Source organism: Gallus gallus, chromosome 1 (genome assembly GCF_016699485.2).
Source record: "Gallus gallus isolate bGalGal1 chromosome 1, bGalGal1.mat.broiler.GRCg7b, whole genome shotgun sequence".
Classification (NCBI taxonomy): domain Eukaryota; kingdom Metazoa; phylum Chordata; class Aves; order Galliformes; family Phasianidae; genus Gallus; species Gallus gallus.
This window is the reverse complement of record NC_052532.1, coordinates 126,278,777-126,305,344: the sequence shown is the minus strand read 5'-3', so window position 1 is coordinate 126,305,344 and position 26,568 is coordinate 126,278,777. Positions and strand designations below refer to the sequence as shown.

The 26,568-nt window shown below is 35.1% G+C and overlaps 1 protein-coding gene across 9 annotated transcripts; it reads right to left on the bottom strand.

The window, feature by feature from the left end:
• Window positions 1-2,716: 2,716 nt before the first annotated feature.
• On the bottom strand, window positions 2,717-22,513 carry PNPLA4 (patatin like phospholipase domain containing 4). 9 transcript variants are annotated; one of them, NM_001397997.1, is made up of 9 exons: window positions 22,188-22,513; window positions 21,195-21,485; window positions 20,273-20,399; window positions 16,632-16,816; window positions 11,822-11,916; window positions 11,528-11,663; window positions 9,862-9,927; window positions 5,222-5,374; window positions 2,717-3,570 (listed from the first exon to the last, which is right to left on the bottom strand). In NM_001397997.1, the coding sequence occupies exons 2-9, from the start codon at window positions 21,351-21,353 to the stop codon at window positions 3,439-3,441; spliced, it is 1,053 nt and encodes a 350-aa protein (NP_001384926.1). In that variant the 5' UTR covers window positions 21,354-21,485; window positions 22,188-22,513; the 3' UTR covers window positions 2,717-3,438. The 9 variants fall into 9 exon arrangements, 8 of the variants coding, with proteins under 8 accessions (NP_001384926.1, NP_001124212.2, XP_015129486.2 ...); NM_001130740.2 differs by having other exon boundaries at window positions 22,450-22,513; XM_015274000.4 differs by having other exon boundaries at window positions 22,083-22,498.
• Between the last annotated feature and the right edge of the window lie 4,055 nt (window positions 22,514-26,568).

Here is a 26,568-nt window from a genome sequence, read left to right as displayed (position 1 = left end):
GTTTTCTTAAATTTGAATAGCAGGAACTAAACAATGGTCTTCCTCACTCCTCTACTAAAACTTTAGAGAAGATTCTTTACGAGGTGTGAAATTCATCTTAAGGGAAGATGCAGCCACATGAAAGGAGAGTCAGTGAATCACAGTTACCTTCAAGAAGCACAAAGACGTTAATGCATTCAATGGAACTTTCCATCTCTTACATTTTGGCAAAAAACAGCAATAACTCATTCTTAATCTAGCAGACATAACTACAGGGCAATTGCCTTTTAAGATATTTTATTCAGATAACGCATATACAAGAATGGGGCTGTTTTCTTTCCGCTTTACAGAGCTGCTTCCATTTCAGATCAATGGTCTTTCAAAAGCGTCAAGTTTTTACACTTTTTCAGATGCTTCTTAGAAACACCAGAACTATTTTCTATGTAATGTTTCCAAATTAGTTGGACATAATGTTCAAGTCAGAAAGGTTAAATATTCCAAAGTTTTGAGCGTCTGAAAACAATTAATGGGGCCTATGTGCTACTATCTGACACCAACAGCACAAGGATAGTAAAAAAAAAACCTCAAATCATTATTTGCTATGTAGCAGTCAGCAAGGTTGTGGAAACTTTGTGTCAAAAGGGCTGAATTCAGAGTTAGTTCAGAACACAAGAATTTTTTAGTAGCAGATACATGAAATATTACATTTTCTAATTTATACTTTTTTTTTTTTTTTTAAACACACATATTGTAGTGGAAGTAATGTTAATATTTATACAAAGTTCCGATTGTACAGTAAATTACAGAATTAGAGAACTATTGCTTAGAGGAGACCTCTACAGCTCATAAGGTCCAACTCGTGCTCAAGCAGAGCCTCCTAAGAGTAGGTTGTCCAGGTCCATACCAAGTGACTTTTGAAGCTCTCCAAAGAGGGAGGCTCCACAACCTCCCTGGTGAACTCTAACCTCTGTCAGTGCTCCAGTATCCACACAGCACAGATGTGCTTCCTGATGGTCAGAAAGAACCTGGTGTTTTCCTCCTGCTTGTGCCCATTGCCATGCCATGACACTGAGGATTCATCTTTTTCATTCCTTCCCATCACCTATTTATACACATCTGAGATCCTCATAAACATTCCATTCTCCTTGCTGAGTTAAATAGACCCAGGAAGAAGGAGGAAAGAAAATGGGTGGTATTCACAAAATCTGAATGCACAGAAGTAGATGACTTCCTCTATGAAACAAGGAGACTACAACTATCCTCCTGATTTAAAATGGCAAATACTTCCCTAGGAGGCTAACTGATCAATAAACATTTTATTTCAAAGATTCAAACATTGTTAGGTGAGAATAAAACTTTTCTCAATGCACTTTACTATGCTTCACTATGACCAAATTAGCAGCCTTAAGACAATAAGCTTGCATCACTTTTCTTTTTACCATCTTTTATAAAATGGCACTTATTGAAAAATCTCTGACTCTTGCTTTGCTCATTCAACTTTTACATTCCAAGATAAATTAAAAAAATAAATCTTCCTATAATAATAATAAACACTTCTACATCCTTCCTTGCATTACTAAGATTTTATTCCCCCTGAAAAGCATTACATTATCATAAACATCTGAAGGTCAGTTTCTAAAGAACTGAACACTGCCTGGGGAGCTTAAGAGCATGGTGTACAGGATACGGCATATATTCCTGTAGGTGGTAATAATACATGCAGAGAGAAATCAGGTTTTAATAAAATAAAGAGCACATCAAACTGTGACACACAATGCTCAAAAGCAATATACATTATCAAGAAATGAGCTTTTCATTTAATAATATTAACAGGCAGCTCTTACAGAACTGCATCCAGGTAAACAAGCTTTGTACAGATTTGCTAAATATACACACTCCATGATAGCTCAGGAAGCTGTAGCACTGGTTCTGCTATTTCCGAAAGCTCATGAGTAGCTCCAAGCCCTCAGAATGCTACATGAAAAAGAAGGTTCTCCCATTGTACCAAAATAAGTACTGAAATTGAATTACAAACTTAGGCTATAGCAGAACAGTTTGCAACAATCTTTCAATAGCATTGTTCACTATTTCTGTTTATGCTAAAAGTTCTCCTCTGTGTAAATAAGAATGAATGCAAGCAAGGCACAAGTGTCTTTGTAGCACAAAAGCACTTCAGCTCTACCTGTAGAAATGCTGTCCTACGTATCTGGAGTCCTACATATCTGGAAATCATATTCTATTTTCACTTCATACAGAACCTCATGCATCTAAAACGCTGATGCAAAGCATTATTATTTATTTTTTCTAGCAAAAACAGCAACAGAGTTCAATCTTACCACACGAATCCTATCCTGGTATCAACTACATATGAATATGTTGCTTACATTAAGAGGCCTTCAAACAGGTACAAAATATGTGTATTTAACTGTAATTCTCACCTCCCTAGATTTTCAATTACTTTGGAGTAGTGCTATACATAATTCAATCTCAATTTTTTGTAAGCACTAAGAACTCATCGTAAAAAGTACACTTAAGAAAGAAATACTTTACTTTTAAGTAGTTGTTGATTTTAGAATTTAGGCATTAAGACTGAAATTTTTGAACTTGCATTTAAGGAAATCACAGCAAGGTGAACAATGAAAGAATTTATATCCAACCACTTTATTAGGTTGTTATAAAACATTTATTTTATGAATAAGGCACACTGAGAAACTTATAAATAAGCTCTTCACAAAAGTTTCAAGAAAATAAGTTTATTCAATTTTATCAGCAGAAGAAAACACAGTAAAAATAACTACTCTTCTGTACAAGATATTTTTAGTGGACAAGACATCACAGTTCTGTCACAAAAGTTTCAAATAGTATTTCCAATTGAGAAAGTGCTTTCACTGAGAAATGCAAAAACTTTAATGTTAAAAAAAATAAACACATCAGAGATAAAAGTGCAAATGTTTTATTTCTTGCGGCCAGTGCTAAGAGTTCAGATCCTTTAAAAAGCTTTAAGAAGTAAATTAGATTAGCAATGTTGCAAACGCTCGATAAGCATACACTACTGCTATATTAAGTGAGGAATACAGACTAAAATTCTTCATGGTACAACACTGATCAGTCTTTCAAATAACACTGGAAATGTCTTCCAAATTTCTATAATTATGGTAACAGAAGCTTTTACAATTGCCAATTTAAAGTCCAGTTCCGAAGCAAAATGGATCAGAAGTTGAATCTTCTCAAACAAGCCAACTACTAGGCAAGTACAGTTCTCAATCTGTTTAAACAGTTTAAACAGGTCTTCTGAATGGAGATGATGCTTTCTTGGCAGAAGATGATGCAATTCCAAATGGGATTTTTATTTCAATAAACAGAAACTGTGATAACTATCTCCTAGATTTGAGGCAGAATGCCTATAGCTGTGTTTTGAAAGCTGTAGGTTTTTGGTTTTTTTTTCCTTCAATGTTTTGCCTATTCAAACCAGTTTTCTTTTAGTAAAAAATGTACAGCATCATCAAAACCATTTTGGTACAGTGATTCCATTTTCTCCTGGTTTGGTGGAAACATAGCTTGATTAAATCTTACTAGGTTGGCCAAAGACAACTGCAAAAGAGAGAGGTGCTAGAAATTAATCTATTAAAGCAACTTATCTCAGACTTGACTGTGTTGTTATATGTTCTGTCACCTGTTTAGGTTAGCATATTTAAAAACTGTCTACGCTAGTAAATCACATATTCAGGCACATTGCTAAAAACCAAGCCAAATTTGTACAGATGGCCTGTGTATGCACCAATAAATCCACAGCCTCTAAGACAAGCTGAGTTTCTGAAATGTTTTAAGCACAGAAGCACACCAGTAATTGCCTCAGATAGTGGCAGCTGACATGAACTATACTTCTGCAAGGAAATATTTTGACCACTTCATAGCGCAATTAATGGTATTTTAGCCACGTACTTTATTTATTTATATTTTGCTATACAATCTCAAAATAATCTTCATTATTTGAAACAAGTATTCAAATTCTGACACCAAGTGCAGAAACCACTAATAGGAGGAGGATGTTCAAAGAGAAAACACTATTCATATGAAGACTGGAATGTGAACAGGCATAGACGACTGTTCCTTTTATGTACAATGTTGCAGAAAGAAAACCATTCTTAGTTCACATATTTGCAGCTCTAAAAGCCAAATTTATTTCAAAAAGAATAGTTTACAATGTTGCCTGAGATATTACACAAGCCTGCATCTGGATGACCCTAGAGGCAATGCAATTCTGCAATTTATTCTCAAAATTATTCCACTCATCAACTCATTTTCTTCCTCTAGATGCACTAAATATTGGACATAAGCAATAATCAAGAAATTCCAAGAAAGTTATGCATTTATTTTCAGTAAGATAAATAATCTCATTCTTTATGGTCATTTACCAAGTACTGCAATGCTGTGAAAGACTACAAAGATTTAGAAATTGGTCCAATTTAGAACATTAAAAAACATTAGTTTCACCCAATTTAAGAAAACATATCAAGCACAGTTGCTATACTTTTGAAGTTTCACTTAAACTATTGCTAACCTTTTTTTTTTTTCCTTTCTAATAAAGTTTCTTTGACAACAATGGTAGACCTACTGCTATTCACTATTTTCTTCCATCATGACAAAGGATGCAATATTGTAGTAAAAGTTTGTGAGAGAAAGCCTGAGCAGACAGAAATGTTAACAATGAAAAGGTCATATCAATCAGTCTTGGCCTACATAAACATTTCTATAACATCTAATAAAATTTCTGGAAAAGTGTTGCAGTCATGGGTTTTAAAATCTTAATATGAGCCCAGTTGAGCAATGAAGTGTCAAGTCATTGGATATAATTTCAAATGTAGAACTTAAAACTATATTTTAAACTCAGAGCAGCTAATCTTAGTAAGTATGAACAGATGTGATAGTTTCCCTTGAGTATTTTACAGAAGTAGAGTAGCTGATATGTATAGCAAGTCTAGACTATATAAATTGAATAGCCTGTGACATACTTGCTCTATTTTGTACTAGATACATGCCTTCCAACCTTTCTGGCAAAATTTTTACTATATTTTTCTTTCCTTTGTGTCTAAGGGAAAGCTTACATTTTGTATGCAAAAAAGAAAATGCAAAAGACATCACATAAAGAAAATTATACACAAAAAATAAACACTTAAAATAAGTATAAACTGCTCAACCACCTTTTCCTTTTCTGAAGTTAGTAAATAAACAAGCAACTCACCATTATATCTTGTTTTGCAAATTTAACATACAGATCAACACGTCCTTTATCTTGTGGACAGATATCTAATCGACCACTGAAAGGAGAAATCGTAATCGTTCGTCCAAAAGGCAAGATAGGAAGGCCATTGGTAATGCCACCATCAACCCACTTCTACTGCAAAATAAAATTTTCACAACAGCTTAAGTACAATATGATAATAACTGAATGCTTCATCTTTTCTGTCCCTGTCTCTTCTACAACACACTCATGGAAATCTAGAAGTTTACCTCTCAATGAATAAGCAACCTCAAGTATAACAGGCATCAAAATCTAAGAACAGACAATGCATACAGTGTTCAGTTTAGTATTTGACAGTGTTAAAACATATTTATAAGCTTCCCAGACATGTACATATTTTTAATAAAGTGAATAACTCTTGTTTAACTGATCTATTATCAAAATGTCGCAGAGTTTAAAATATATATTTTTTCTCAACGGATAAAGGAAAAAGGTAAGATCATTACTGTTACACATGAACCATACTACATAACATACAGTTTTATAAGCTTTAATCTGTTGCCAAATAGGAGCTGGGAAATGTCCACATGAAAGGGATAATGGCTGCATGAGCTAAAATAAACATGACTTCACCTCTCCTAGAACATCTTGTTTTCTTGCACACTGAAAAAAATGTGCAACATGAAACAGCAACAGCTGAATAGTAAAGGATAAAGGTAGGAAGGAGCTGGACACTTACAGTACTTGAGAAAGAGCAGACATCAAGTATTCTACAGGAGTTGAGTCTACCTGGTACTGTGGCCACAATAAAATTGCTAAAATAATGAAAGTTTTCTCACAAAATTTCTGAAAATGCTACAGGAATTTAGTCACAAAAAAAGCCATTTCCTGTAAAAAATATACTACTGGCAAATTGTTTATGTTATTCAAATTAAACTGTCTTTGCACTCTTGGAAAGATTCTGTGTATTGACTGCTGTACAGAAAGCGTAACTTCAGGTTACAGCATCTGCTCATTGGAAGCCCTTGAAATCACTGAGGTTCATGATTTGATTGTATAGACTGCTCTTAGCTGTATCCTTCACTCTCACTTAAAGGAAGTCTAATTAGGTACAGATTTTTCCCCAGTGCCATGTTAGAGTATTGTTGTCAGTGGCGCCTTATTCTATTGTCAACTTCCATATCTTCTGATACCTGATGGACTTAAGACCTTTTCATATGGATATACACCAAGAATCAGGTTGTTGTTTATTTTGTTCATGCACCCATGCCTTTCTTCAATTTCTTGGATTAAATGTGGCATTTCAAATTTCTTTTATGTTCCTGAGCTTAAAATATAAGCTACAGATATATGTATATTTTCAATATAAATATGACCCTTCTCATCCTGTTACTTGATAATCAGCTTTAAGAACTTGACTCTTGACATTAGCTGCTGATGTCTGTAGCCATAATGCGCCACTGAATTCCTTTCCACAAAAATTACACTAGTAAGGAGATTACTTTGCCTTAGAGGACGAGGTAAAAAAAAAAAAAAAAAGCCATCTAAAGCTACCTTTCAGATTTCTCAAACTCCATTACAGCAGTACTACTACTGTGAGTAAAGCTGAGATGTACCTTGAGACACCAACATCTATCAGTTTGAATCTATTCTTGAGCTTCTTTTTTTTTTTTTTGTCCATAGATAGCTACCTTTTATTGATTTAGATATAAAAATCCCTGAATTTTAAAGTGTTTTTTTTTTTTAAATTCTGATTTCTATGGCAATTAGAGCTGTGAAATTACAATCTAAGCCAAATCTAAGATACTGTAATACAAGACTTTATTAACATCTTTCATAAGTCTAGCTTAGTCTTTTTATACCCTTCAAGATCTTCTACGTTTAAAAATTCTGATTATTTATTTTTTCCTCCCTCTCCCCTTAATACAGCTTAAAGATTTCTTTGAAAATCTGAAAAAGATTTACTGAGGCAAAGGCAATACCTTTTGTTAAGCACTATCTTGTGTAGATTATGTACTTCCTGGGTGATGCTCTCTGTAGCATTTTCTTTCAAGCACTTGGGAGAAACTGTTTCTCTATCAAAAATATTTTGGCTTCGAAGTCTTTCATGTTACAGTTAAAAACAGTATTTCCATGCTGAAAATAAAGAGATGTAATGCTCCAGCTTCCTGTAATTCTATTAAACAGTTCTTCAAAAATGCTTCTTAGCTAATGAAGCAAATTCCAGGTAACTTCTGAATAAGTTCCTTTATTAAGTACAGTCCAAAGACAAAGGAAGTTCTAAAATAACGTGCAATGAAAACCAAGACAAATACAAAAGTTGAGGATGGAGGCTGGGCCTCTTTACCAGTAGGCCACAAAGGTGTCCTGTAAGAACTACAGTGACTCAAAGTACAGCTTCATCATCACATAGTCAATCATCAGGGGACATCTATTCAGTTCAAAGATCAACGTTCCCGGGCATTCAGAGGACACCAACTCAAAATAAGGTAATTCCACTTGGAGCAGGTTTTGCCCATCTAGACGTGCACAAGAAAGGTGCCCCACTGCTTTCAGTAAAGGTTTGTTTTAACAAAAGCCAGTATGTCCAAGTTTGCATAGCACAAGGCCACTCAACTGTTGCAGAAAGTGTAGTTCAAGACAATATTAAATACTTGATCCAGGTGAAAACCTAGCCCAGTCTAGTTAAGATCACTAACACACCAAGTTCTCAGCTGTTCTCTTTGTATTACACATCCTTTTCCTTCAAGGTATCTTTGGGCTTATCAAACCAGAAGAAAACATGCTATGAACAGACTGATGTGGTGACTACACTAACAAGCAACTTAGCAGATTTATCCCCACCTCAGATGACTTGGTGATGTGCATGAAGGTGACATAAGAAGCCCGTTCCATACAGTTAGCTCTATTCAGCAATACCTAGGCCCCCAGTTACCTACCCACACTCTTTCATTCACTACACCAATCCATGGAAATGCAAAACAGCTTCTAAGATTTTGCTCTCACAGTACTCAAAGTGTTTTGGGCTAGTAGTCACTTCAATTTACCAGAAACAGTCGTTTCAAATAAATAAGTAAACAGATAAATCAATCAATCAATCCCAATCCACAAGTAGACTTTGTGAGAAAAGTCAGTGCAGGCATCTAGAACTAATCCATTCCAACAAATAAAATTAAAAGCAACCTCTTTCTCTTTCTCAAGTACCTTTGGTGCATCTGACATGAGTGTAATAAGAGGCTTTGGGAATGACAAGCAGCTTTTGAATAACAGAAGAACAAGCTGTCCTGATACATTCATTGATTTAACTTCTGAATGCAAAAAAAAAAAAAAGTTAGGGAGGAATGAGAATTTTCCACTAAGAAGAGGCTGCAGGTATTTCAGTAAATATCACAAAACTTGGGCAAATCCTAATAGCAGCGTTCATCCAGTAAAATATTTTTTCAATCAATTTACACAGATCTCTGATCCAGTTATTCAACTTGTTAATTGAAAGAACCACGTAAGAAGTTTAACAAAGACACTCCCTTCCCTTTGAGTAGTGGCAGAATGAACCACAAACATCTATGTATGCCCCTTGAGCTGCGCAAGCAACATACAAGGACTTCAATCAACGAAATCTCTAGACCCTGGCAAGCAGTCTCTCATTTAAGTCAAGCAGTCACGTAAACTGATTCAAACTCTTCAACATTTTAGATGGTATCTATTGATGTATAAATAGTTTTAAATCTGAGAAGTTTCCTGACATCAGAAAAGAACTCAAAGTCCCTAAACAGAAATTTAACTGTTAGATATGAATGGCTATAAGCCAGTGTTGTTTTCGTGGTTTTTTTTTTTTTTTTTTTTTTTTTTGTGCAGTGGTTATGAGGATGAAAGAGATGCTATATGCAGTATCTGGATGTGAATGATGAACAAAAAGGAAGCAGTAACACTTTTTAGAAAGAAAAGATTTTTTTTTTTTTTGGTTCTAATAATTACAAACCAAATCAAAATTATTCTTAAAATGTTACTTTATATAAGACAAAAAAGTTATTGGAACTAAATTATTAAGTATAGAAAACTGTAAACATTTTTTCCTGTAGTAGTGTATACCTCTCAGAAATCCATAGCACTGCGTGACAGGGAAAAGTTTATTGTTTAATGTTCACCCAGAGATCAAAGATTTATATGTGTTTCGTAAACTTATCATCATGTTCTGAACACAACTGCAACACATACATAGACAGAAGTAGACAAACGGAGTAGGATATGTCAAGACTCCCCTTACTCCCTTCACTACACAGAAAAACAGAATAACAGTTCTTTAAGTTGGAGTCAGTAACGCAACTTGTCAGAAGAAGCATCTGTTCTAAGAGAGGCTTCTTCTCTTGACAAATGTTAGGCATTATGTTTATGAAAAGGTTTCATACTGTACAGATCACTCAGTCTCAACACTCTCAATTTTTGAAACAATATATGAATGAACTCATGGCATCTTTCATGTTACCCTGCAATGTCAGTAGAAACAATAAAGATTCTACAGAACAAAGTATTGCAATTCCCACCTGACATCCTCTGAGATCAGACAATTACATCATAAATGAAGGATGTTCTTGGAAAATAAATAAAAAAAAAAAAACAAAAAACTTAGAGTGAAACTTTACCTCTCCTTTATACTCGACTGGCTTCATTCCAGCATATACTGGTACAAAACTACTTGCTAGCAGGACCTAGATAAAAGAAAGAAGAAGAACTGGAGAAGAGTGAAGAAAAAGCAATCAAATAATTCTGAACCAATAAATATTTTCATGCATATATCCAGAACATTAAACATTATAAACAGCCTGGAAATTCATTTATCTACATCTTTAATTGGTTCAATTCGTTACCTTAATACCTACCTAATATTCAGGTATTAACAAATTGCTGCTTGCTCTTCTGCAAGCTACACTGCTGTCTAAAGCAGTTCTCAAATTTATTTTAGACTAGGATACCTCTTCTGCTACGTACAGATTTGCACATTCATATACCTTTCTATCCATTCCTAACAGTATCTATGAATCTGTGCATGTGTACCTATGTATATGTACATGTACCTAATCATCTACCTGTGTATGGAATCTGTATATAGCTAGATATTTCAGATATGTCAGATGTGTCAAATATTACAGTACAGGGAAATCTGGCCCATATGCATGAGAGTGAATGAGGAACAGATCTTGGGAACACAAACAGCTTACAGACATGCAAAATGCCATCAGGTCCAAACAAGCAAATAATTAATGGAGATTATGGAAAATTGTCCAAGGATTTTTGTTTGTTTGTTCTTCTCTCTCTAGAATTTTATTTATTTTAACAACAAATTAAGCTAATTTCACTGTTAAACATTTTTTCTCCCCATACAAATTTGAATTAAGGCTTTACCTCACACTTTTTCTTGCCTATTTCTATTCCCAGTGATCTAAAGCACCAGATATTTGTCGGAGCTTGAACAGAAAGGTTTTGTCTTCTACTTTTGAAAAACAGAAACATTTTTCTAGCAACAGGCCCTTTCCCCAACAAAACAGTAAGACGATGTCTACCCCTAAACAATTCCTCAAAGCATCTAGAAAGATGTTGAAAAAAGAAATTCTTCCTTAAAGCTTCCTGCTTACTATATGTCCTTTTTTTTTTTTTCCTGATATATCTTATAATGTCCTCCACTAAAATACAAGCAGTTATTAGAAGGAACATTTGCTTTACATGCATATGAATTCCTCCTACCATTTCATAAACCAGTTTATGTTTACAATCCTGATCTAGATTTTTAAAATGGTATTCACAAGAAAAGAGATGGGCCATAAAAGATAGGCTATAATGGTTAAAATAAAGTTTGAGTGATACTTAATATGGCAGTATGTCTATTCCCCACATAGTACTGGTATTTTTTAAGTTATTTTCAAGACTTTTGAATTCCTTTTGTTCACTTTCTCTTGTGATTGAACTTAAGTGAGTATGAGTGAGTCAAGAGATGCAAAAAGATTCACAGAATTATTATAAAATTTGAAGATTATTTTATTCTCACCTACTAAGCAATCAACAATTAAATGGTAATTAACAGTTCTGTTATTTTTTAAAAGGCCTTGCCTACAATGTAATAATTCTGACACAAGTGAAATAAGTCTTCAAAACTTCAGTATTGAATACTGCCTGTTGTTTATCTACATAGCAGCACTGTATTATCAGTGACTATTTGACTAAAATATTTATTACACACCTAATAATAACACTCTTACGCACTGAAGAAAGTCATATATTTTTATTTAAAGCAGAACTATGCAAAATCATTACCTTAATGAGGTCCTCCCTGGAGGCAAAATTTGAGAACAAGTAATTTTTCCCATTTCTCACATTAGTAACAGACACATAGAGCCGATTCTCAGCTATCTCATGAGCATTAGAAGGAAGAATAGATTCTATGCCTTCCCTAGAATAAAGAAAGCGCTAAGTATTATTCACCATGTAAAAATCTTACAAGTACAGAGGGATAAAGCTCTCCACAATATGAGAAAAAAACTTTACTCTCCAGTTTTATTTAGAGAGCATCACACAAAAATCATTTAATAGACCCTTCAAGATAGGTACCTAAGTCTTTTCATAAAATCGTAACCAGGAGTTACTGCACCAAAGTCCAATTTTCTGACTTCTTCAGCAAATTCATAGGTAAACTGCTGACATTTCTGAAAATTAAAATATTCACCATTAAAGATGTTTTCATTATAGTTTTCATTATAGAAAGTAACTTCAACTGTAGTATCTAGAACATACTAACAGCTAAAACATTAATCAAAAACAACCTACAAGACAAGACTAACATATTTTTCCATGTGTGAGTGGTTTGCATCAAGACAAGTTTAACATACTGTTGATCCTGTCATACAAACTAACTTGTAAGAAAACATATATAACAAGATTCCTAATTCATTAATAACAAATATATTTAAATGAAAAAAAAAAATAAATAAATAAAGCCAAACCTCCCAACAATACCATTCTATCAACCAAGGCTACTTTGAAGGCTACTTTTCTAGGTATTACTATTACTCAGTAATCAGTTCTCTGGATCATGTCATTACCAGAAATGAAGATCCGTACACCAAGCAGACAACCACCTTTTATGTTAAAGACTACTTTCATACTAAACCCAGACATAAGTATCTTAAGATAGCTGTAAGCATTAAAAGCATCATAGTTCCTCCTTGATAAAAAACAAAAATTATTAACACACCTTTAATGAATAAAATACTATGTTTACTACAACTGATGGAAGACAAATAAACAAAAGACAACTGCAGAAAACCACGCTACAGATTCTACTGCCAGAAAAGCTCTCTTACTTAAGCTGAAATGCTTAGTTACTGTGAAAAAAATAGCTTGAAATGTGCACCATAACTCCAAAGGCAAGTAAAAGAATACAAAGTGTTTATTTTTTAGCAAAAAGATTCTCAACCCTTAATTATGATTCTAAATGCGTAAGACTTGCTGTTCAGTATCACTTTTATTTCATCGTTACTGTTCCACGCAGACTATATGACTTCAAAGACTTGGGAAAAATCTAAAATTCAAGTACAGTATGTTTTTTGAGTACATGTACCTATATGAGCACATTTTTTTAAACAGAGTATAAGAACTGCCTATAAATAGTTTTGGGTTCTTGGCTTATTAGCTTATTGCATGAAGAAATATATTGATAGTAACAGAATAAATGATTGACATGACTGGGGAAAATAAAGAACAGTGAGAGTATATGAAAGAAGTAACAGGAAAAAACCTGGGTGGAAGATTAGGAGCAAGCTGGTTGGAGCAGTTTAGTTCCCTCAAATCACTTGTACTCTCCTACGTACAAGTGCAATAGGGCACTTGTCTAAGCAAAATGCAAAGATTAAGATCTTGTACCCACTTTCTAAATGGTCTACTAGTAAATGTATCAAAAATACTAGTGAAAATTAAGAGTTCCATATCTCTTAAAGCAATGGGGACTAAAATTCATTACACACAGGTTATATTTTCACTTCTACCATAGGCAGTATTTCATTCACCATTGTCAGTCCAATTCAAATATATAAAACCAGTTACATGCCCCAGGTCTTCAGTTTATTGCAAGGCTTCTGTAATCAATTCACTGGAAAGAAGCATATTCAGGCAGTGATTCAAATCTTCAGCACCTCAGCCTCTCTCTAAAGGGACCGAAGAAATCCCTGAACTGCTACAGATAATAGAAGCACCTCATATTTAGGATCACTAGATCTAAAATGCCTTAATAAAGTAACTGAAGTGGCAGGGAAGTAAGAGTAAAAGGAAGTTGGACAACTGCAAACCTAAGTGAACTACACAAAACTACCTTCCATATTATAAATGCTAAGAACAGATCATATTCCTAGACTCTCAATCCTTGTTGTCAAAAGGCATGTCTCCTTGACGCTATGAATTATTGATAATTCTTAGTGTCAGAAGCTTTAAACAATGCATCTAAATTTCAAATAGTGACCGAGAACATGTTTAGAAATGGTAACTACTTCTATTGATTTAAGTAAACTTGACATCTAACATGATCACATACTTCTGAAAGAAATAGATACTCATCTGTAATTCTATAAGCCTTCACATATTTGAAAATTTGTCCTCACAATTCTCAAGTCCCATGCCTTTTCAACAGTGACAAAAATTCAAGATATTACAGAAATGCATTAGCAAGCTGTTATATTTTAACAATAGTCAAGACAAGAAATCTTCAACATTACATTCTCTTCTAGTTCAAAAACATTTGTATTAGAGCTTTGAGAATAGGACACTGAGAAAGTCCTAGTTATAGCTTATCTAACACAGCCATCATTCCAAAAAAAAAAAAAAAAAGAAAGAAAAGAAAACCTATCTGACGTCAGAGTTGTATTTGTGGATATTTCAACAATTACAAATGCTATCACTAATGTAATAATTATCTTGATATGAAAATTTTGTAGAAATTTCAATAAAAATATTAAAATGAAGTACTTTCTACTCACTATACAACACTGTCCTTATTTACATGCTACAAGAATTAGGAAATGTTTCTGACTAACTCCCAAAGAGTTCTCAAATTTACATTTAAGCAATGTAATAAAACGACTTAAAAGTTATTAAGAAAACTACAAAGGATAAAAAGTTCATGACACATTGTTCAGTTTATGCTAAAATGATATTGTCAGGGCAAAACCTAATACAATATAAGCTTAATTCCCACAATCAAAAACTCTTCTCATATTTTGACTTAAAAACAATTTTTTAAGTTGAATCAGATTAGAAACGAATGTTTTGGCTAGAAAAAAAATCAAAAACATTTTACTTGAGCTTAAAAAAAAAAAAAAAAGCTAGCTGCTGTGCTTACCATAAAAGAAATTAGGGGCAGAGGTAAGTATTACACCAAACAAAACTGAAACTGAACTATTAATTAGAGACTACAGACTACACCTAAACAAGTCACACATAATATTATCTTGACCACAGTGTGGAACTTGGATAATATTGAGTCATATAAAGAAAGCATTTGTGGGGGTGGAGGTAAAAAAGAAGCCAGAGAAGAACTTATTATTAAGAAACAGAAAAAACAAAAGGCCAACTGCAAGCTATGTTCGTATCATAGCAAAACAAAGAGTTTGGTGGTAACGTGTGATCTGGGTTGACACTATTCAAATCAAAAGATGTTGAAGTATTTACAGAGAGAGCTGAAGAAATTTACCTAATGTTCATTAGACTGAACCATAAGGGGACTTAGGAAAAAAAAAAAGTTATCTAACAGTCTTCTCCCTCATCCTCAAAAATACTGTTTATGATAATTTAAAATATTAAAGGACTATTAACATTTCAGCAAGGTCTATTCCTCTAAGTATATTAAAGGAAAGACATTAAAGGCACATCAGGAAGGCAAAGTAGCCTTAAACTACAGGGAAAAACTAGCAAAACAAAACTGGAAAAAAAACAAAACAAAACAGTGTTTTCCCAGAAAGCCTCATCAACCTAATAGTGAAGATTTTCTCTCTTTTATCCAGCCTATATCTATTCCCTTTTAATTTACTACTGCATCCACTTGCTCTGTCACTATAGGCCTTGGTAAAAAGTTTTCTATGTCTTCCTTACAAGCCATCTTTAAGCATAGAAAGGCTGTAATGAGGTCTCTCTGGAACCTTCTTTTTTTCAAGGCTGAACAACTCCAACTCTTCCAGCCTTTCTTCACAGCAGGGTGTTCCAGCCCTGTGATATTTGTTGTGTCCCTCCTCTGGATCTGTTCTAACTGGACTTGATCTCGCTTGTACTGGGGACCCCAGATCTGGATACAGTACTCCAGGTGGGATTTCATGAGAGCGGGAGGACAAATAATCTCCCTCCTGGCCATACTTCTTCTTATGTGGGCCTGAAACACATCTGGTTTTCTGGGCTTCTTGCACATATGCTGGCTCATATCAGCTTCTTCATGCACCAGTACTACTCTATCAGAGCTCTAGCATAACTGAACCACTTCATCTCAGTGTCAAACTTGTTAAGCGTGCACTTAATCCCACTATCCATGACGCTGATAAAGATATCAAGTAGAAGTGGTCCCAGCACAGACCCTTTAGGGACAGCACTCATTACTGTTTTCCACTTGGACACTGAACTGTGTAACTCTCTGGATGCACCTATTCAGTCAATTCTTTATCTATTTAACAGTCCATCCATCAAACATACCCCTTCAATTTAGCGACAAGAATGTTTTGAGAGACTTTATCAAAGGCCTTACAGCAGGTCTAACAACTACGTGACATTCTAGAACAAAAGTTTGTGAGGGTTAATTCTCCCCTGGTATACGGTGCAGCTATTGCTATTAAGTCCTAAACTGTACTGAGTCTAAAGCTTGTCCTATGTAAGGTTGTCTAATCAAGAACAAACAGCAAGGAGCCTGTAAAAATTAGAGTCTGTGTGTGGTGTTTTGGCTATAAGGATAGAGTCATTCATCATTTTCATATCATTCCACAAAGGACAGTGCTACACATTTGCTTAACAGTCTGCCTACAGACAAGAAAACGATGATCAACTTAGTAATGTACAACAAATAAGTAAAACACAGATGTATTTTGATACACCTGGTTGCATGCAACTCAACATTCAGACACATGAAGTTTGTAATTACATAGCTTAAATACACAGTCCACATAATTTTATACCATAAACTGAGCACCAACTTTTGCATAAATACTTGTTTTTGTCCATGCTTCACAGATTTCGCTAATGAAAACATACATATGAGTCCTGTTCCTTCACAAAAAGCAAGGTGAAGATCAAAAATGAAGGATATCTCTACAATTAAAGTTTTTAAACTTAAATATTTTAGAATAAACTTTGAAAATGATTACGTCCTATACCTACGAGTTTATAAATTTACCTCTATATTTTCTGGTACTGCTAATAAGACAGTGGCAGCCAGGGATCCTGCAGAAGCTCCTGCAAAATCTTTCACAACTTTCAGTAACTTCTTACCATGCCTGTAAAGAGCAGCTGCTGCCCCCAAGTGGTATATACCCAGAAACCCACATGATGCAAATGATAGATTGACACGTTTCATTTTTGCTGTGGAAATAAAGTTTTGCAGTCAGGAAGAGAGAGGATCAGTTACTTTCATCTTACAACATACAACTATGTTTCTGGGAAAGAATACATAACATATATATAATATCTATGTTAAAAAACTGTTTACTTTAGAGTAGTAAGCACTTTTGATTAACCAAAATATCAAACAATTAGCTGCTTGAGTTTAGCATCTCCAAAACTGAGAGCAATCATTCTAAAATGCTCCTTAGCACAAATTCCTTTTTCAATCAGGACATAAAAGTATGTTTCTATATATAACATACCTCCAAATTTTCATCCATCTCATCAAAGAAATACGAAAGTAGTGACTTAAAAGTGTTCACAGTGATGCTGGAACACTAAATATCATCATGTTTCCATTATGCATACAGCCTTGAATCTAACAGAATTCTCTAGGGAAACTATTTTTTCTTTCATCTCTGGAACTCATTTACTTACTAGGACCAGTATTCAGTATGAGATAAACTCCTATATAAAGTCATTTCTTATTTAGAAAGGAAAAAGGCACAACGATCACTATTACTGTTAAAAATATATAAAATACACTGAGGCAAAATATAAATATAAAGCAAACGTTTGCTCATAAAAGCATGAATGTAAAAGCATAAAAGCAATCTGAAGGTATTAAACACAGAAAAAAAAAAAAGGAAGCATACAATTTGGACTGTTAGAGGTGGTTTATTTAAAATAAACCACATATATATGAAGCTAGATATTCTATTGCTCTTCTGCTTCTGGAAATGACTACAAAAATGAGAGAAAGACATTCTCCATTATACTTCACAGATATACAGACATTGCCCAGATACACCTAGTACTGAATTAAAATATAAAATTATTATATCTGGGTACATATCAGTAAGAATGGGACTGAATACATCAGTATACTCAGGAGTAAACCTGATTGTTCTGGTCTGTAGTGGCATAGCTGATGAAATTTTTCTTTTGGAAACCACTTAGAGACAATACAGTGTCAGTTCTGATGAAGCTTCGCAGACATATAGCAACAGATTTTTATTTAAGTCGCCTCTTCAGCTCAGCAATGAAAGGAGTGGGGAAGCAGCAGCTTTCTAAACCACAAAACAAGGAGACATGCTAAACTACTGCTTCATATATACTGTGTTTTAAATCAGACCATTAATGGGTCCCTCTGCCTAAATGGAAGGATTACTATTCCTGTTACAACAGGAGAGATCTCATGGCATCAGGGCATACCATTTTCTGTTTTAGAAGGCAATTCATTCTGCTAAACCGCACTATCATAAGGTAGTTTACCAATTTATTAACCATGCTTTATCCCCCTTTGCATACACAATACTTCCGTATCCATTAACAAGCATGAACATCACAAAACAAATGTGTACACATAAACAAATCAAACCACAACAAGAACCCTCTAAGAAACAGTTAGCCTACAAACATGATTCAGATGAATAAAAATCATGGTTCTATAAAAGACTATCTGTTTCACCTTGTAAAGCATTCTATAAGAGGAAAAGATGAGACAGCATTAGATGACTGTCCTGTAAAATCAGAGAAGGGAAACCCACATACCCACTTTTGTAAGAATGTAAACTGTCTCATTCGTTTTGATTCTTACAACTTTTTCATAGCAGTACTCGATTTGCAAGTTAGAACAGTGCATTTGAAAGACAGTATAATTCAAAAATTCTTTTCCTTTCATCATCTGGTGAATCACTGCTCTTTGGTCAAAAAGAACAGTAGGGTTATATCAATTCTCGAGACGTATGGAGAAACGTAATCAAGTGTACAATATCACTATTCCCTGCCAGTTTCTAACAGAGCACCACAAATGAGAACACTGTCACATCTGGACATAGGCCATTTTTTCACCTGACTGAGTAAACAGCAGAAATCCTGTTGTCTTAAAAGTGCTATGACTTGCAAGACTTCAGAATAAATACTCTTTGATTGTTTAAGGGAAGTTCTTGCTCTTTGAGATATAAACTATTAACTAAAATATTATCATATGGATATGCTGTTAAGAATAACATTAAGTGCAACTTACAAGATGCACAAATACATTCCAGCATAGCTCTGGACAGTGTATATGCTATAGAAATATTACTTATACAGGATAGAGAAAATGTACTTGCTACTGCTGTCCAATAACATTTTCATCTTACATGACTGACAAATGTCAAAAATTTTAACTGGCTAAAGGGATAGGCATAGTTCTGTTGCCTACAAGAAAAAAAAAATCTAAGAGCAGATAAATGCAAGGAGCTGGAACACTGGGGCTGCTTGAACTCCTAACTTCACAGATAATGCAAAAGCATTCAGGAATAAGTATAACCACATGATTTGTTTTTTAAAGAATTCTCACATCTGCAAAAAGAATTCATTGGTGATGAGAAAAATATTTGGAAGGGAATCATCTCTCTATACTCAGTTGCACCTCAATCATTTGTATCTCAAGCAAGATGTATAAGGAGACACACTTGTGCTGCAGAATTATGTTATGTTACAACATAGCTTTTAGTGATTACTGTTTTCCTAGTTGTCATAAGCATGAAATATTTTTTCATACTTTAGTTTCCTGAGCAGTCTAATTATATATTTTATGATCTCAGTGCCTTAACCAGTCGTAACTACCTCTTTGTCAGTCTGTTTCTAAACAAAAGCTGCAAATGCCCAAAGCATCTGACTAGAAAGCCTTTAGAAACAAAAATTAAATATACATAGAATGAGAATGACTAAGCACCCTGAAGCACAGGAGTACTTTGAGTTATAATGTATGACGCATATCAGGACACTTGAAAATTTGTTATTAGGAATGAGAAAGCAAGCAAAGGTATGGAAAGAACTATTCAGCTAAGCAGCATTGCTAAAAATAAAGGTCATATTTGTAACTACTAAGAGACATGATATTCTTAAATTTAGCCAAATTAAAAATCACCACTCACACGTTTAATGATTCTTCGTGTATATAAAACAAAACAAAAAAATGCTCACTAGCATCACATGCCATTAATAGCCTTCAGTAAATACTCAATAAATTGTTTTATCAGCCAAAAATAGGCTCACAGAAAATCATAGCCTATTCAACAAACTGTACTCTAATTAAGAGTTACAACAGTTGCTAGGAGAACGGCAAAACTAAGTTTTGCACATATCCAGTAACAATGAACAAGTACTGTAAAAGTTTGAACAAATGGAGAGAAAGAAACATAATAATAATAATTTTAAAAATTGATACATTATTTAAGTAGATATTAAGATTCTTAGGAAAATTATAGTAGTTTCTGCAAGCTATAAAAGTTGCATATAATTCCCTTAAAATAAGAAATTAAATAAAAAACATGATGTCAGACTTTCAAGTTCATAATTTAGATCATCTTGATCATTAACACAAGATGTCTAGAAAAGACAGGAAAAGTTGGCTTCTTAAGATAATGAAAAAAGTTTTAATACCTTCTAATGTGTCTTGTCTTCCATCATATTCTCCACTGGGACTATGTCCAGAAGTTCTTTTAATTCCTCCTGCATTAATAGCAACTGCAGTACCTATTACTGACTTTTTTTCATTTATCTTGGAAACCTAAAATATTACAATCAAATATTACTATTTAAAAGAAAAATAAAGAGTACATATAAGGGGAAAAAAAAAAAAATAAAAAAAAGCTTATTTATCCTTAAATAGACCTAAAAATTCTATTAAAATAGTCATATAACCATCCAAAAGGATTTCCCATAATACCTTAGCCCTTATTAAGCTATTTTAAACCACAAAGTTTGGCTATTTATGCATCTAGAAAAAGATAAACATTACAATTTGGAATGGTCAATTCTCTAAGACAAGCCTTACTTTTGTGTCCCTTCCCACTAATTCTGTTTATATCCACAGATTTCTTTAATAACTAAATTCATGCATTTTTATCTTCTCTTCCCAATCTAGTAAGCACAGACTTTTTTTGCCCTCTGCAGAATTAGTAAAAACAGTTTTCCAGAGAACTCTGCTCGTATTCTTCACTAAACAGCTTTCACCAGCCATTAATTCTGTCAGTTATCATTCTGTATTGCCTGGAATATAACTTGAAACAAGTTAAACTTTCTTCTCTGCTTAGAAATAAAGAACACACACACACACACACACACACACACACACACACATAAATCATACTACAACACTGGTTCTCCTGAAACTTCTTGCTGCCTGCCCCTTCACCTTTACTTATGAAAGGCATCTTCATTTCATAGATGCCTCTTATTGGCATCAAAAGATACCTGGGATTAAAAAAAAACACTTAGACAAGTAGGTTATTAAGAAAGTGATACCAACACTGTATTGATGCTTAACATATATACCAAGAACACTATAGAAGTAAATACTTACCTGGTATTTAGCTCTGTCATATGGTGCTCTTAGGGTACAATAGTTTAGAATTCCAGTCCAGAACTGCTGTTTTTTTGAAAGAAAGCAACTACACAATCTACCTTCTTTCAACTCAAGTAACAGTATTTGTGCAGTACAGAGACTTCTGGCAGTCCACATTTTCTTAAAAGTAACCTCTGGATCCAGATGATGGCACTCTCAGAAGCTGTTTTACTAGAGATTTACTAAGTATCAATAGATGAGCTGCTTGGACACTATAAAATTACACTGCAGAATGTTCTTCAAGGTAACCTGTTTAAAAATATGAAGAAAATAAAAATAAACAAACAATTGAAAGGTGGCTGTACACCAAGGCCCTGATTCTGTAACAAGGCACCCCTCACAGCCCTCACACTTAGCTTTCAAGGGATCACAACCTAAAACAAGTTCATTGGTAAGACAGAAATAGCTGCAGGAAGAACCCCTTTGCAGTAGATCCTTCTCTCTCTCCCTCTCTGCATCCATCTAGCACTGTGCCATCCACCACCATGAAGTCAATTGTTCATTTCAAAAACAGGAAGAGCTAAAATTACAGAGAACAAACAAACATAACCTTCCTTATAATTAACATGAACATGTCGTTCATTTTGCCTCAGCTGAAAAAAAAAGCTTAAGGACTGCTCTAGTGACTTCAAACCTGTTGTTCTCAAAAGAACAGGCAGTGATGTCAGAGCCCAGTAAGAATTGCTCAGGCATGCTGGTTGGCCTTGTAATTTTCGGGGCTGCATATCAGAAGGGTTACACACACCCCAACCTCAAAGTCTGGTTTACATCCATTAAGACTTTGACTGTTCAGGATAAATATATGGACATGGCATGAAAAATAAACTAGGCTACTGCTTTGTCCACCTGGGCAAAATGGAACAGCACAGTCCTGAGGGGACAGGGCCTCAGGAGCACACAAGCAGCTTCAAATGCAATCTCACTCCGTGAGTTTCAGGTTTTCCACGTTACCCCGTGTGCTGCAAGACGAGGCCTACAACGCCGTTTGACTGGTGCTCCCCGCATGTACGCTCAGTAAAAACGTGGTATCAACAAGCCAAACAACGCTAAAACAGTGAAAACTCCTCATTTTCCCCGGTTGCCCGCCCGCCACACGGCAGCATCAGCCGCCCCTACGAACAGGCTCCCAAGGAGCCTCCCCTCTCCCTAGCCTTTCACCCCTCCCCCCCACCGCCAGCTCCAGCCCAGGGCCCGCAGGCAGCCCGAGCCGCACCTCACAACCGAGCCTGAACCGCCCCCGCCGCGCGGCCTGCTCCCGTGCCAAAGCTCGCGAGACTACCGAGCTCCGCGCGCGGACGGGCGGTAACCATGGCAACGGCCCCGCGCCACCGGCCCTGTGTTGCGTGTGCGGGCGGGGGCGGCGGGGTTCCCTGGCACAGGCCGTTCCAGGAGTACCGCTGCCGGCGCTGATTCGTCCCCACTGGCAGGCGGTGAACGTAAGAAACAGAATATGCAGATAATAGGCATACATTCTTTACGCTGATCGTTTTGACCCTCGTGCCTTACCAACAGACGCAGATTTGTAATGGCGTAATTACCTTTTCTAAAGTAGAATATAGGGAAATAAAAGTTTACAAGGTGGTTTCTACATGGGATCATCACACAGAGTGCATATTTTCTTGTGTGGAGGCTACAGACCCCGATGTGACATAACCTGCTGTCCCACTAGTCAACGTATAATGAAGACAAATCAGTAGAATTTAGACAGAAAGAAAATGTATCATTTAAAAAAAGTAAATCACAGGAAAATAACAGCTTGTGTGATATATGTATGTAATTATCAGCAGCTACCAGATATTATCAGGCCATTAGGCATTAGGACAGACTCACGGCCATGAGCCTGGACATTGGACGATATCAATCTGTGCACTGCTGTTCTGTATGAGGAAAAGATATATTCAGTGTGACACAAGCTCGCAAAACAACATTTAGAAAACGTCTCTGGAAGTGTATCTTCTTGTTTATTGGAGTCCTTGGAACTGCTTGCTGTGAATCTAATCAGTCACCTTGGATTGTTTTTCTGTGCGATAGCTAGTGCTCATTCTCAACCTATAAATTTAAACTCTGCTTCTGTGGAAGGAGGAAGATAATTAAAATAATCAGTGGCACAATCCTAATTATCCCTCTAATTAGAACAATATGGACAGTTCTGAGTGAAAATGTCCAGTTTTCACCAGGAGATGGATATATGGCGTTTTCACATGAATGTTGATCGGTAAAAGAATATTTAAAAAGGAACAAATTCCATGGAATTGATGGAAGTTATGCTAAAACCTTTGTGCATAAGGCATTGTTTTATTTTATTTTTATTAAGGAGTAGCTCTTCAATACTTCACAGACTGTGCTGTGAGAGATTTATTGTTTTGGGAATTTATTTTAAACTGAAATTTACTGCAGATATTTTTGTATGAACAAGGAGAGGAAGCAGCAACAACAGCAATTGACTTGCAGCACATTTCCGCACACATACATACACACACATACAAAGAAATCATTGCAAAACAGGACCCTAGAATTGCCTTGTATTTCAACAACCGAACCGTCTTATGGTTTCTCTTCTCTTTTTACCATTCTGCACTCTTTCCTCCTGCTGACAGGGTGAGCCTACAGATGAGGAAACCAGATGAGGCCTGTTACTGAAAAAAGCATCTTGCTTTAACTACAGAGAAAGTTCTAATTTGTAGCAGGCATTAAGAGACTGTGTTTACATCTGAAGTGATACTTTGGATGACAGCTTTGACAAGTACAGATGTCACTAAAAAGCAGGATGACCCTTTTCATTCTCGACTGTCCAGATGTGTACAAATTAATTCTAAATAATTGAACTGAACTTTCTGTTTCATGTCTAATCTATTAATGAACTGGAAAGTTAGTGATGTAGATTAAGTTTACTGAGTTGATGAGAATTAAACCTTTAATCAGGGATAGTTCCAAGCATAGGAGGAGCAAGTAATAATTATTTCCACGAGTTAAGGAGATCTGTCTGTCTCAAATGTAGCAGCAGTTGTGTCTCTTTTGACTTCTTAAGAGAGAGTAAAAATAAGACTTCTTCAGCTCCCTATTTAAACTCCATCCTTTCTATTCGTTTGCTGTAACTAGAATAGGTTGAACCCTTACCTTCAGAGTGTCAAAGCCTCGTTTAACTGCCCTGTGTTCATGCTTAGATAAATTAATTCTTATTCAACATTTTATAGCATACATACCCTTTGTTATTTGTTCCTTTAACTCTTTCTGTTCTTTATAATACTCTGCCATTTACTTAAGACTAAAGAGCACCAAAAAAATGTATGTGAGTCATGAGTTATATAAAGGCATGAGGTATATAAAAATTTCATTGGCTTTGCAACACGGTGTTTGACAGTACAGGTAATTTGAAGCACCATTATGTTTAAGTTACAACTTGCTTGGGGGTTCCCTTAGCAGGCTAAGCTGCAACAGCAAAAGAAGCTCTTGAGTATATGGTTTTATATTGTTACATTTTTGGTTAGCATGAGTAAGTCGGTTAGTGGTGTGACTACTGTAATGTGTCTCTACTAGTAAGAATGAGAATGCTTATTTCACAGTTTGAGTCCTACACAAATGCAAAGATATAGAAAGAAAATCAGTTGAGAGTAAAACTTAATTTGAAAATCTTATTACTGACAAAGTTATTCCATGCATTCTTCAGAATTATATGTATTTAAATATTGTCATCTGTTGAATGGCTCTTTTTTATGAACTCAGCATAGTAAATTTTCCTGGAGAAGGTGGGAGATTCTTATTTTGGGTGGATGTCATTGAAGAATTTAACACGGTGTTTTGCAACGTTAGTTCAGACTGGCCTAGATCCAAATGGTGATACATGAATTGAAAACTTCAAGCAAATGCAATGATTTATTAGCGTATTTTAACATCTGAAGGAAAGAAAAAAATAAATCAACTGCAGAACTGGTAAGGAAAAGGGTAAGATTTTCTTATGGGCTAAGAGTAAACACACAGGTGATCGCTGATGGGCAACCTATGAGTTTTACTGGTAGCCACCTATAACTAACCATTTCCTCACATCCAGAAACTGTTTAAAAGGACTGTAACTCTCTCTCCCTAAGTCTCTTTGGTTGCCTGTGCAGTAAGGCCCGCTGCTGATACTGCATAAGTTCATAACCATGGCTCAGATTTGTAAGGAATTTGCAATGTTTGTGTGGGGGGGAAAAAAAGCCATTAGAAACTCTGTAGATTCTTGTGAGATAAAAGAGCTAAAATTGCAGACAAATGAGGAAAGGAAAAGCACTGATATGGACAAATATAAAATTAAAAGAAAAGACAGTGTGCTAGAAATGACAGGCAAAAAACAGGCTGTGCTCCAGGGACCTGCAAGAAGTGACCCTTCTCAGAACTGTTTGCTTGGCTAGCAATGATTCTTCATGATTCATGGAAGAGGAGGTAAGTATATTAATATTTACTGTGGTAGCATTTTTTTCTGTACTATAACCAATAAATAGTTTATTTATATATTTAAGCTGGGTATATTCTGCTTGCAGAATCATGCTGTGCATACTTAAGCTTTCCAAACAGTGGCCCAAAGAGGAATGATGGCAGGAGGAAAAAGTTCATAAATAAAACAAGTATACTAATTGTCATTAAGAAAACAAACAAACAAAAAAACCAATCTGTTTTGCAGTGAGGCTAGTAACTTCTTGGGGGAGGGAGGAAGAATTAGGATGGAAATGTCTGGCTGCAAGGGAACTGTGAGAGATGGAAGGAGTTAATGAAGCTGAATATAGGTGTTGAGGCTCATCACAGAACAGTAGCAGAAGACTTTCAGAAGGCAGAAGTTCAACATGTGATGTGGAAACAATCTGTGATACTTACAGCCAGATTTATGAAATTGCAGTTATCTGGTCAAAACAATGTTTTATAGAGAATTATTAAATATTTAATATAAATGGAAAAAAAAAAGTTTTTTGTTGTCTTTGTTAAAATTTGTCTTTGTTAAAAGACAAGGTGAAAATAGATCCAGCACAACACTGAATAATGATTGGAATCCTTCTAACCTGTACTTCCAAAACAGGTTTTGTGAAAAATGTTTTTTAAATTATGATTTATGTAAATACTTACAATAATAAAAAAGGCTGACTATAAATAAATGTGCTGAAAAAGTGGAGTAAACATCATATGGGAAGATCATTTCTCAGGGCACTGAGTGTGGAAACAACTTTTGTTACAATAGTAACTATCACAGCCTTGTGAAATTAATTACTACCTAGCGGTTTCTAGCTATTCTTTTGATTGTAAGCTAAGTAATTGCAGTGTCTCGCAGTATTGGAGGCCAAGTTTCTCAACAGTATATAAGCAG

Excerpts from the sequence above, each read along its gene's own strand:
- PNPLA4 (NM_001397997.1), bottom strand. The coding sequence starts at position 21,353 with ATGTGGACTGCCAGAAGTCTCTGTACTGCACAAATACTGTTACTTGAG. Across the intron at positions 9,928-11,527 it reads CCAGGGAGGACCTCATTAAG|GTCCTGCTAGCAAGTAGTTT; the intron begins GTAATGATTTTG and ends TCTTTTATCTAG. Across the intron at positions 3,571-5,221 it reads TTGCAAAACAAGATATAATG|TTGTCTTTGGCCAACCTAGT; the intron begins GTGAGTTGCTTG and ends TCTCTTTTGCAG.